General features: G+C 35.6%; 1 protein-coding gene across 1 annotated transcript; it reads right to left on the reverse strand.

The window, feature by feature from the left end:
* Nucleotides 1-5,139: 5,139 nt before the first annotated feature.
* Nucleotides 5,140-8,043, reverse strand: LOC137709733 (alcohol acyl transferase 1 allele GSa-like). Its single transcript, XM_068448716.2, has 2 exons — nucleotides 7,511-8,043; nucleotides 5,140-6,127 (listed from the first exon to the last, which is right to left on the reverse strand). Exons 1-2 carry the CDS (start codon nucleotides 7,955-7,957, stop codon nucleotides 5,231-5,233), a joined length of 1,344 nt encoding a protein of 447 aa, XP_068304817.2. The 5' UTR covers nucleotides 7,958-8,043; the 3' UTR covers nucleotides 5,140-5,230.
* Between the last annotated feature and the right edge of the window lie 2,715 nt (nucleotides 8,044-10,758).

Raw genomic sequence — 10,758 nt, forward strand, 5'->3', positions numbered from 1 at the left:
ACAAGGAATCTTCCACTTTAGGGAAGTTGTACAACTGAAGAAAATGTACTAAACAGCAATGGGAGTACAACTAATGGAATCGTACCATTGCAGTTATGTGAGAGGAACAAAGTTTTCACAAAACAATATAGCTTGTGAATATGATATAGTCAATAAATTGAGTGACTTGTGATAAAAGTCATAAAAAATGTGAACTGAAACTTATTAAAAATAAGTGGTCTTAGAAGGTTCATAATCCCACTTAGTAGTTGAATCAGTAAAGTGGTTGACATTTTTGGATCGTTGAACTTAGGATCCTAGCACATCGCAAAAAGGCTATTAGGTCTTAAAGGCATTCTCCCTAGATGGTGAGGAATGTTACTCCGCTTTATTAAATGACTAAAAGAGATAGTCCTCACAGACAAATGTTTCATTAACAAGCGAAATTGAAAAATTTTTCTTTTTATAAAAGAAATGATTTTTCAATAGGAGATGGAAAGTATGAGATGTCTTTCCAAGGTGAGGTCAGACGTGACTCATTTTTTTTCCATGACCTAGCCTAAGTGAAAAATTTTCAATCTGAAAAGAGAATTGGGTTCACACACTATTGACTTTTAGACAAGTGTCCTTATTTGTGTTCACATTTGGAAGTCCTTCTAGCCGTTGTTGTTGTACTTTAAGACTTAGAGCCCAAGGTGTTCTTATCTTTCCATGAGTGCTGACAATTGATGTCTTTGTTGAAAAATAGATTGTCTCCATAATTGTGGTGTGAGACACAAATCATTTTTTACATGCTAGAGAAGTTTCAGTGATACTTTTAGATGCTTCCTAGTTGATTTGCTAAAAATTAACGTATAGAAGCTCTACGGTTGCCATATGGGCTATTCTAAAACTCAAGACATCTTAGAAGAGATAGAGTGCCGTGTGATTCTACACCAAAGCTTCCTAGAATATGAAATGAGGAATAGTGTTAACCATTGTCTTAAAATGTGCATCTAGACGATAAGAGAAATCATACATGAGTCAATTGTAAGGCAATATGTACGACCCACGTGTCTATATCTAAATAGTAAAAGAGCTAATATGTGCCTCAATCGTGGGAAGCCATGTATGACTTTTTTTGTTTACACGCTAATTAAGTAGCGGCATGTGTGACACATGTGTGTGGATAAGAAATAATATAAATACCATTTTTGAAGGTGTTTATATATAAACTCATCACTCTCATGATAAAATGGTGTACACCAGCTATTCACAAAGCATTGATGCGTAGTCTATTCGAGAACTGGATGATTGTCCAAACCAATCCATTTTGAAGTAATCATATGTCATCGCTAAACTTAGAGCAGTAAAAGGATTTTTGATGTCCATAAAACATCATTTTGGTTCTTATATCATCATAGGATTAACATAAGATCCTTCGTGGAAAAAAAGATTGTTCAAGGTACAAGTAATTCCAAGTTTACGCATGGTTGAAATATTTTCTCAATAGAATGTTGAAAATATACTTGCATTTACCTTATTTGGAATTGAAAGAACCCACCTACTTTTGAAAAACATAGGTGCTCCTTTATTTTGGAGGTATTTTGCATTAACAAGAGAGATTTTATGTGAGTCTACTCTGATCTATGCAAAAGAAGTCCTTAAGTTGGAGGGAACGCAAATTTATTATGATTACTTGCAATCGTACAAAGTGAGGAGTATCAAAGATGTAGCCCTAGCGATAGTGATGATATGTCACACTTTTATGTATAAAAACTATAAGAGACTCATTAGAATTAACGTTTTTTTGGAGAATGTTATGATGCACATTTTTTTTTTTAGTGTCAGCAATCTAGAATCAGTTTCACTCACACAAAATGATTCATCCTAGCGCTGAGGTAGTGAGCAAGATGAGACATATACGTTTGAAATGCATTTGAGTGCGAGACCAGACATGTGTATGAAAGCCAGATGTGAGTAACTAGGTAGGCACTGAGAGGGGTGACTAGGCTAAATGCTCAAGTTAGGCATTTGTGTAGTGCTTAGACTAAGATCCATATAGTGTATGTCCAATGGACATGTGACACACTCATTAAATTGAGAATACACCATAGCATACATTTCATATTGTATGTGTTGGTTGTTGCCGACAGTTGGAGTGACGATTTGTTCCCAACTTCAAGTTACTATGTGAGCCACTAGATCTATGTGATCCTACCCTTATACCCTTTGAACTAACGTCTATGTCAGAAAGATGAGGTTTGATGATCGCTACTTTAGCATGTTTATCTAAAACAGTCAACTTAGTAACTGTCCCAAGAGGCGAGTCTAGGCAAGCAGTTAAACCAAATAAGACTGACATGAGAGCTTAGGGAAGATAGTTTAAAGACTACACTATGTCATGTGATTCATTAGCTGGCCAACGTCTGTTTGATATTAGTTGTCAAACGTACGACATAGATACATGATACTTGTGGACCACGACGTTTCTTTTTCTATTGTAACGAGGGATAAAGAATGTCAAGTTTGGTGTATGACGAATTTTCTAGGGTATAAAGCGATGAACTTCTGAGTGATGCACTTTTGTTAAGTTTGGTGATAGCTTAATGACAGCGCTCCTGGATGTGTACGTTCATTCTCGCAAGGTTGCGCGTTCCATATCCTGTATGAGAAGTAAACTGTAATGGATGGGAATTAGATGAGCTAATTAAGATGATACCAACACCCTATGTGGGTAAGTGGGAGATGTAGGATTTATACACCCAATTTAGTGTTATCGATATGTGGTATTTGTCCCACACTAACCATTTCCCTTTCTCTCTTCCCTCCTAGCCAATATATAATGAGGGCTTTGGGAAAGGAGAAAACACACCAACAAAGACATTTCTTTTAGCTCTAGAGAGGAGAGATAATACTCTCCACTCTTAGTAACCTTTTTCTCTCTTAGTTTTGCCTCTAGAGTATCATCTTGACCGTAGGATTAGGAGGCTACTAAGAACTACGGTGGTTTGATCCATGTGCATTGGCACAAGGTACGTAGGCAATCTAACAGGGTTACATGCAACCGAATCCTCCCTAGAATGACGATCTCCTTTGTGGTTCGTGCAACAATTCATATGAACAAACTAGCAATCCAAAATTCGTTAATTTTGCAAGGTATGTCCTATATCGAATTCTTTATATTATTATTACCAATTCCCAATACCCCCTTCATTTTTTTCCTTCAAGTGCTCTCATTGTTGCAGCTGAGTGCGGGGAATTCCACCATTTTGCTCTGTGGTTTCGGAATTGGTCTCTGCCGCTGCCATTGGTTTTGTTTTTTCTCAGAACTTCTTTTGATAGTTTGATGTTGTTGTCATGGTGAGCCGGTGGGCTTTTCAAAGCCTCACCTCCATTTTGCTTTGAGAAAGGGAGAAAGATTGAAGAAGCAAAGTGTTTCTTGGGAGAAACTTTTCATAGTGATCTAAATACGGGTGGTATACTACGTGTTTTCATATACATCATGAAAAATTTTATTTTTCAAGTTATTAACTTTTTAACACATCTATCCCACCATTTAGGCCATCTCCAACCGAAAGGGAGCCAAGGGGCCATGTTTAGCCCTATAGCCCTGCAAGAAATTATTTTTTAATGAACATTGTCAGACCATATTTATATATCATCTCCAACCTAGTAGGCCATAGGCCAAAACATAGTCCGTTTGACAAAAATCCCTTCTCCAAAATGGCCCCTTCAATAATTTATTATTCTTATTGAATTAATATAGTTAATTGAATTAAACTATCTTATTAAAATAAGGTTTTCAGATGTGAGAAATGGTGTAGAAATGGTTAAGTGGAATTGAATTAACTTTTTTTAGCCACGTGTCGAGATGTAATTGGTTATGGAATGGTGAAAATGATGTGAGAAATGGTATAGGAAAAAAAATTAGAATTTTTTTTTAATTTTGTCTTAAAAAAAGTTAAATTTCAACGGTAAGCCTTAGCTAGCCTGCGACATGCTGACGTCATGGTTATTGTTGCATGGATTTGGGCTACTACAATCAGGCTGGTTGGCTGGCTGGCTCTTTTTGGCCAGCATACTGGCCTTGTGGCTAGAATATGGCCCAGTGGGGCCCGCAAGCCTTTTGGCCTAACCCTCGATTGGAGATGATTTTTGTGTCAAAACAGACTATATTTTGGTCTATGACCCTTTGACCAGATCGGTTGGAGATGACATTATATAATGACACATGGTGTACCACCTTGCATTCCAGTTCCACTAAAAAATCTCTCATTTCTTTGAATGAGGATCTTGAGGATCCTCAAACTGTGTTCTTTTATCGTACATCGTGTGACCAGTTTTCATCAAAGACCTTTCATATTTAATTTTAAATAAAAGTATTTAAAATAATTTCTCACCGCATAATGTATAATAACATATACGATTTGAAGATTCTCGAAATCTTCACAAAGAATATCTAGAGAGGATCTCAGTCCATTTCTTTGCTTCTTTCTCTGCAAAACCAAGGAAAAAGAGACAGCCAACAAGATTAAAAAAGGAATACTTATACTTTTTTATGTTTGTTGCTTCTCCTTTGCTGTGCTTTTCCAACTGCGTTTCTCTTGCTTTTTTTGCTTTTTGTTTGTTCTCCTCCTTTTGTTCCTCCTCTTGCCGTGTACCCCTTCTTCTCCTTGCCGTGGTTTTGTCTGGCCTGTTTTCCTTTCCTTTCCCCGTGTTTCTCCTCCCCCCTCCCCTCTCCCCCCACCCCACCCCCACATTTTGCTTTGGCTCAGTGCCATTTTATACTTTGTCTCAGTGCCATTTTATAGGCAAACGGTGGACATGACAGTTGGAGTTAGTGGGTGAAAGTTACTTTGCAGAGTCGAGAGGTTCAAAGGAGGCCATCACTTTGAGTGGAGAACGTGAGTTTTGGGAGAGTTCCAGACTCTGTGTGAGTTGTAGAGATTTTTCTTTCTTCCCTCTTTTCTTATTTGTATTTTCCTTTGTGAAAATATATGGTTCAATTATATTATTCGTCAATCTTGTTTACAGCAACCCCCTACCTACCAGGAGAAAGAACCAAATACACCTCCGTGCCTTGGCTCCCTATCTCCTTATTGATTTCTATTTGTGTATATAGTAGAAAATAAAATTTAAAATAAAAAATAAAAAATAAAAAAATAATAATAAAAAAACTCAGAGAAATTAGCATAACCCAAATATGTAAAAATCCAGCAACACGTAATTAAGCATCAAGGCAAGTGTTTGAATCTTGTTTCGATATAACCTACACAGGCTCCATAGTTATCCTTTTTAGCTCCTGCTCAATCTTCTCCATACACCAGAAGGGTAAGCACATTGGTGCCAGAATTTTATAATCTTTTTCTTGATTACTGTCCCGAACATAAAAGCTGATCAAATTGACGGACTTGGCAGGTCCGGCAATTATTGGCCTTCCCCATCCGAAATCAACCTCTCCCACACCGGTGCGCGTGTTATCCGACAGTATGAAGTTATTCCCTGCCAATGTAAGTGGAGGCCATCCTCTCAATGCCAAAAGATCTGCCACTGATTTTATGTAGTCTTCATTCATCTTATTTTTTGCCTCCCTCACCAGCTCCACCGCGTATTCCAGTGGACTGTTACACAAGAGTTCGGCTGTTGAAACCACACCCGGGAATCCAATTGCATTGCCATAGAATCCCGAAGGAACATTGAGATTGTTGCACTTTCCACGTGCATTGACGACTAGCGAAACTCGAACAACCTCGTTCGGATTCATTGCAAGTCCAATTGTTCGGCATTTCCACAAGCACCCTGTTATCAACTCAAATGTGGTGCAAGTGTTGCTAAGGTTTGGTGGAAGATGTTTCCTAGCAGCCCTTATCTCCTTAGGACCGAAATAGAAACACCGCTGGACGAGGTCTGGCTGATCCATGGACGCAATGACGGAGCCTGCCTGAGATTCATTCTCGTCCCCGTACTCGTGATGCATGTACGTAACCTGTGGCGGCTCTCGGGCATTCAAGAGTTCTCGTTCCCAAATAGGTGGGATTGATGGTGCATGTGCACCTCGTGCAATCTCCCCGACTGCGTTCAAGAACTGAGCAAGCCCAACTCCATCAAACATCGTGTGGTTGAAGCGCAGTGCAAATATGAAACCTCCACATTTCAGACGGGTCACCTAAATTAATTACAGACAATTTTTTATCAATTACACAGAAAAATTATGGTGTGGAACTGAAACCGATGCCTTCGCATTGTATAATTGATTTATGATATATATATTCTTACAAAATAACACATATATTGGACTTACAGACCCTTGAAGGGAAATGATCCTCATTTTTTTCAACAAATGGAGATTAGTTGTGGGACTCACTCCATATCGAACTTCAACAATTCAAATTTTTTATTTTATAAGTCTCGATTCATATATCATCCTTACAAAAATTTAACTCAATCCGAAATTGTTTGCCTATTTAATTATCACAATCAAATTTCGTTATTTTATTTAAAACAAAGTATTTGTCAATTTATTTGAACTTAATTATATTTCACAAATATTTCTGATTTTGCTAATGTATTGCAAGAATAATCTATAAGGTGCAACTTGAAAAATAAATGGTTCAGATCGTTGAAGTCCGATACAGTGTGAGTCCCACAACTAATCTCTATTAAATATATAAATAAATAACAAACAAACTGAATATCTCTTCTCCTAAAGGTCTCCTTAGAACTAATTATAGGGTACCTAGTAACTAATAAAAAACAAGTTTACTTGTATAATTCGAATACACCATAAAAATAAAAATAAAAAGATGACACCATAATATTGAATAAACAATTACTTAAAACCAATAGATGACACCATAAAAATAAAAATAAAAAGATGACACCATAATATTGAATAAACAATTACTTTAAAGCCAAAAGATGACACCATAAAAATAAAAATAAAAAGATCACACCATAATATTGAATAAACGATTACTTTAAAACCAAAAACTAATCCTAAAGGGAGCCAAAGTTCTATAGGCACTTTTTTAAAGGTAAAGTTCTATGAGCACTAAATGACAAAATAATATATAAAAAAAATTAAAAAAATAATTTTTTTTAAAGAAATCGTCCAATTTCCAACTGTTTTGGAGTTTCTATTTTTTTTATTTGTTTCCTATCATAATTATTTTAATTCTCATGTTAGATTTGGTTTTAGCCTATCCAAATTTATTAATATTTTTAACAATATAATTACATTTAGGAGTAGTGGAATAGATTACTAAGATTACTGTCTTAATTCAAAATTATTTTATTTTGTAGAGCTATTATGTATACTCTAACTAACTAATCCTATCAGTACATGCATGACGGAGTCTCTCTCTCTCTCTCTCTCTCTCTCTCTCTCTCTCTCTCTCTCTATATATATATATATATATATATATATATATATATGCTTGCATGCTCTTCTATCTAAGGTATCTAGAGGGAGTACTTAATTAAATTAAATCCAGACGTACACATCAATTGATTACATGCATGAATGAACTAATGAAGCCGACGTAGTCACCTGAACTATCAGCAAAGGTGTGCCAACAATGTCATATGTGCCTGGAACATCATACAGGAAGTCCTCCAAGAGTGGACAAGGGGGTTGAAGAGTGTCTCCGAGCTGCTCGAGCGTGACTTCAGCATCGGCCTCTATGAACAAGACACCTTCTCCATTGCAGTCTACCATAAGCTTTTTGTTAGGCCCTTTCCTAACCCTACCAGCTAAAGGGTAGTAATACACTAATGATCTACTTAGGGCATCCCGAATTACCTGAACGGGGTCGATTTCTTTCGAAGAAGGGTTGCTGGTGTAAGACCATATAAATGGAACTTGACATCTAAGGGCTTCTTGGTTATCTATTTCTGAGAGTATCTTTTGCTCACAAGGTGTTGGACTTGCCGGTGTTACAAGTTCTGGTTCCAATCTTTTTACCTGAAACAGTAGGGAGATTGGTGACGACCCCATTAATTACAGGCTATTGGGTTAACTAAGTGAGAATATTAATCAAAACCAACTCCTGGATAAAATCAGTGTCTCACTGTCTCCCCTTATCGTTGTGCAATGTGATTAAAGAGTGAGGAGTTATGCATGGTATTTATAAGGGTCGGATTGCAGTCTTCAATTACGTAACTTGTCTCTAGTCAAAGAAGGATAGTATCATGTAGCCTTGAATCAACGGCGAAGCTACTAACAGGCTGAAGTGGCTTTAGCATAGGGAGAGTCCTAGTTTTTTAAGCTTTAAAATACCAGTTATTTGGGCAATTTTTTTATTTTTAATTGTAGCCCACCCAATATATACAGAGAGTGTTAGTGAATAAAATATAATTATTAAATTATTTTAATTAATTCAAACCCCATACGGTTCCTAGATTCTAGAGTAACCATTAACTTTTAATGTTTTCATTGTTTTATTCAATTAAAAAACATACGGTTTTAGGTCTTCAATTCAATTCAGAACTGTCAACAGAAATTGTACGCATAGCAAATCTATTTTTTTTAGTACATCGATATTTTTATATTAAGAAGAAGGAGAGTTCGGTTAAACTACACAATGGGCAACCTATTTGTACCCCTACATACGATTAACAAACTTTTACAGTCCAAATGTCATAATGGGAACTATTCATATTCTCTTTATCATCATCTAAATATCATACATGTAAAAAATTATTTAATTTGGAGATTGTTTATGTTGACGTGAATTGACTATATGTGTAATTAGCGGGATTTTCACCCGTTTGATTCCTTGTAATTAGTATAGGTTTTATTACTTGCCTTGTAAGTCAAATTTGTATTATATATATTTGCCTCCTTTGTGAAAAGAATACAATTGAAGAATTAAACCCAAATTTAGGATGGTATTAGTGTAGCTATTTTCTCGACACATTCTGGAGCTGAGTTATTGGGCTCGAACATGGTTTTTGAAGAAAAGATGTGCTAGCTCCAGTTAAGGCAACTAAATGACTGGGCCTTCGAAAATATTGGCGTTGGTTCCAAAGACTAAATATAGTCTAACCGAGCCCTCAAAAACATTAGCTTTAGTCCTAGTTTAATGACTTGACCAGTTTCCTATGTGGGAATTCGTTTCTCTTGTGGCCCAATGTTGTATGGCCACTCATGAGGGAGGCGTATTGGAGAATAGGAACCTACATCAGTCATATGAAAAATAAATAAAAAAATAAAAAGATACAATTAATATATGGAAGTTTCAACCCCTAATATCACTAAGACCTTTTGTGATAAAGCCCAAGACATAGTAATAGGTGGTTAAGTTGGGGAAATATTAAGGATATTGGGTAAACTTGCATGGGCCTATAAAGTTTAGTAGTTTAGTCATCCATACATGTTAAACCAATTAATGATTCTAGTAACAAGTAACATTCTCATGATGAACCATCTAGTTATTTTATGCATATGAATGACTAGAAGATCTTTAATTTGCATACATATGATCATTACATGATGATAAAGATCTTTAATTTCCAATTATAATATTCAGATGGTATAAGTTTGTTAATCGTAAGTGGAGACAAGCAAGTCTCCACACAAGCATTATCCTTAATTAATTATTCAGTCTAGCAAATCTATTTAAACAAATAATTCAGTGTAGTAATATTTTTTTTTTTTAACAAACAATATTATCTAAACTAAGGGGGAGGGGTGGGTTTAGTTTCACATTAGGCTAGTAATAATTTGGTTCAAATTTACCTTTGGCGAGAATCGAATCTAAGACCTCTCACTTACAAGTGAAGAGGAATACCACTAGACTATATTACTAAGTGGTCAGTGTAGCAAACTTATTTAAATTAGTAATTCAGTGTAGCAAAATTATATATATTACATATATCAGGGGCCACTTATTATGACTAATTTATTGTGAGACTAAACTTCTATCTTCTTTATTAGTGTAGATAATATTATTTGTTAAAAAATATAAGGAAATAAGTAGGCCACCAATAAAGAAGTTTGTTGTAGAAGATCTGGGCCGCTGTATGCATTAAGAAATTTAATAATAATTAAGAGGTAGAAAAGAAATTCTATTTGTCGTCGTGAGGGCGGGGGGGCACTATATAGAATTACATTCTAGAACAATCACAATATTTTTAATCAATCACTTATATACGCACCAATTATCCGTTGGCTTGCTGGCTGGCTGGCTGTTCGATGTTGAATTGTCCTCCACCTCTGTATGTAGAGCAAATATCGTAGTTTTAGACTTCTAACTATTAAACAAAGTCCAAAACCACTGCAAGTTGCGACCCACCCAACGGCGGAGTGACTAACAATGCTGAGGCGGGCTTTGACGTAGGAAGGGTTATTTGAATTTAATAATCCTCCCAATATATTCACACACAAGTCTGTTAATGAATAAAAACATAATTATTAACATTATTTTTAATTAATTCAAAGCCCTTACGGTTCCTAGATTCTAGAGAGGAATTATTAACTTTAAAATATTTAATATTGTATTCAATTCAAATCATACGGTTTTAGGCTTTCTAGGAGTAAGTGATTATTAGGTGTTTTTTTTCTTTCTTAACAAGCAGTATTATTTACGCTAAATGAGAAGGAATGGATTTGACCTCATAATTATTAGTTTTATTGTTTTATTCATTTTAACAACTAATTACACGTTCCTAGCTTGTTTGGTCATTGTACTTTTGGGCTTTGAAAGCACATTAGCCAATTTTTCTAGAACGCTACGAACTCGTTTGGATGTATTTTTGAAATGATTGAAAACGCTTTTGTTTAAAATGTTTTTGGAA

This window comes from Pyrus communis, chromosome 6 (assembly GCF_041283825.1).
Source record: "Pyrus communis isolate YQ-2024b chromosome 6, ASM4128382v1, whole genome shotgun sequence".
Taxonomy (NCBI): domain Eukaryota; kingdom Viridiplantae; phylum Streptophyta; class Magnoliopsida; order Rosales; family Rosaceae; genus Pyrus; species Pyrus communis.

Bases quoted from the DNA above. Each gene is read 5' to 3' on its own strand.
- LOC137709733 (XM_068448716.2), bottom strand. From the start codon at position 7,957: ATGGGGTCGTCACCAATCTCCCTACTGTTTCAGGTAAAAAGATTGGAA. The intron at 6,128-7,510 runs GTGACTACGTCG...TAATTAATTTAG, and splicing joins CACCTTTGCTGATAGTTCAG to GTGACCCGTCTGAAATGTGG.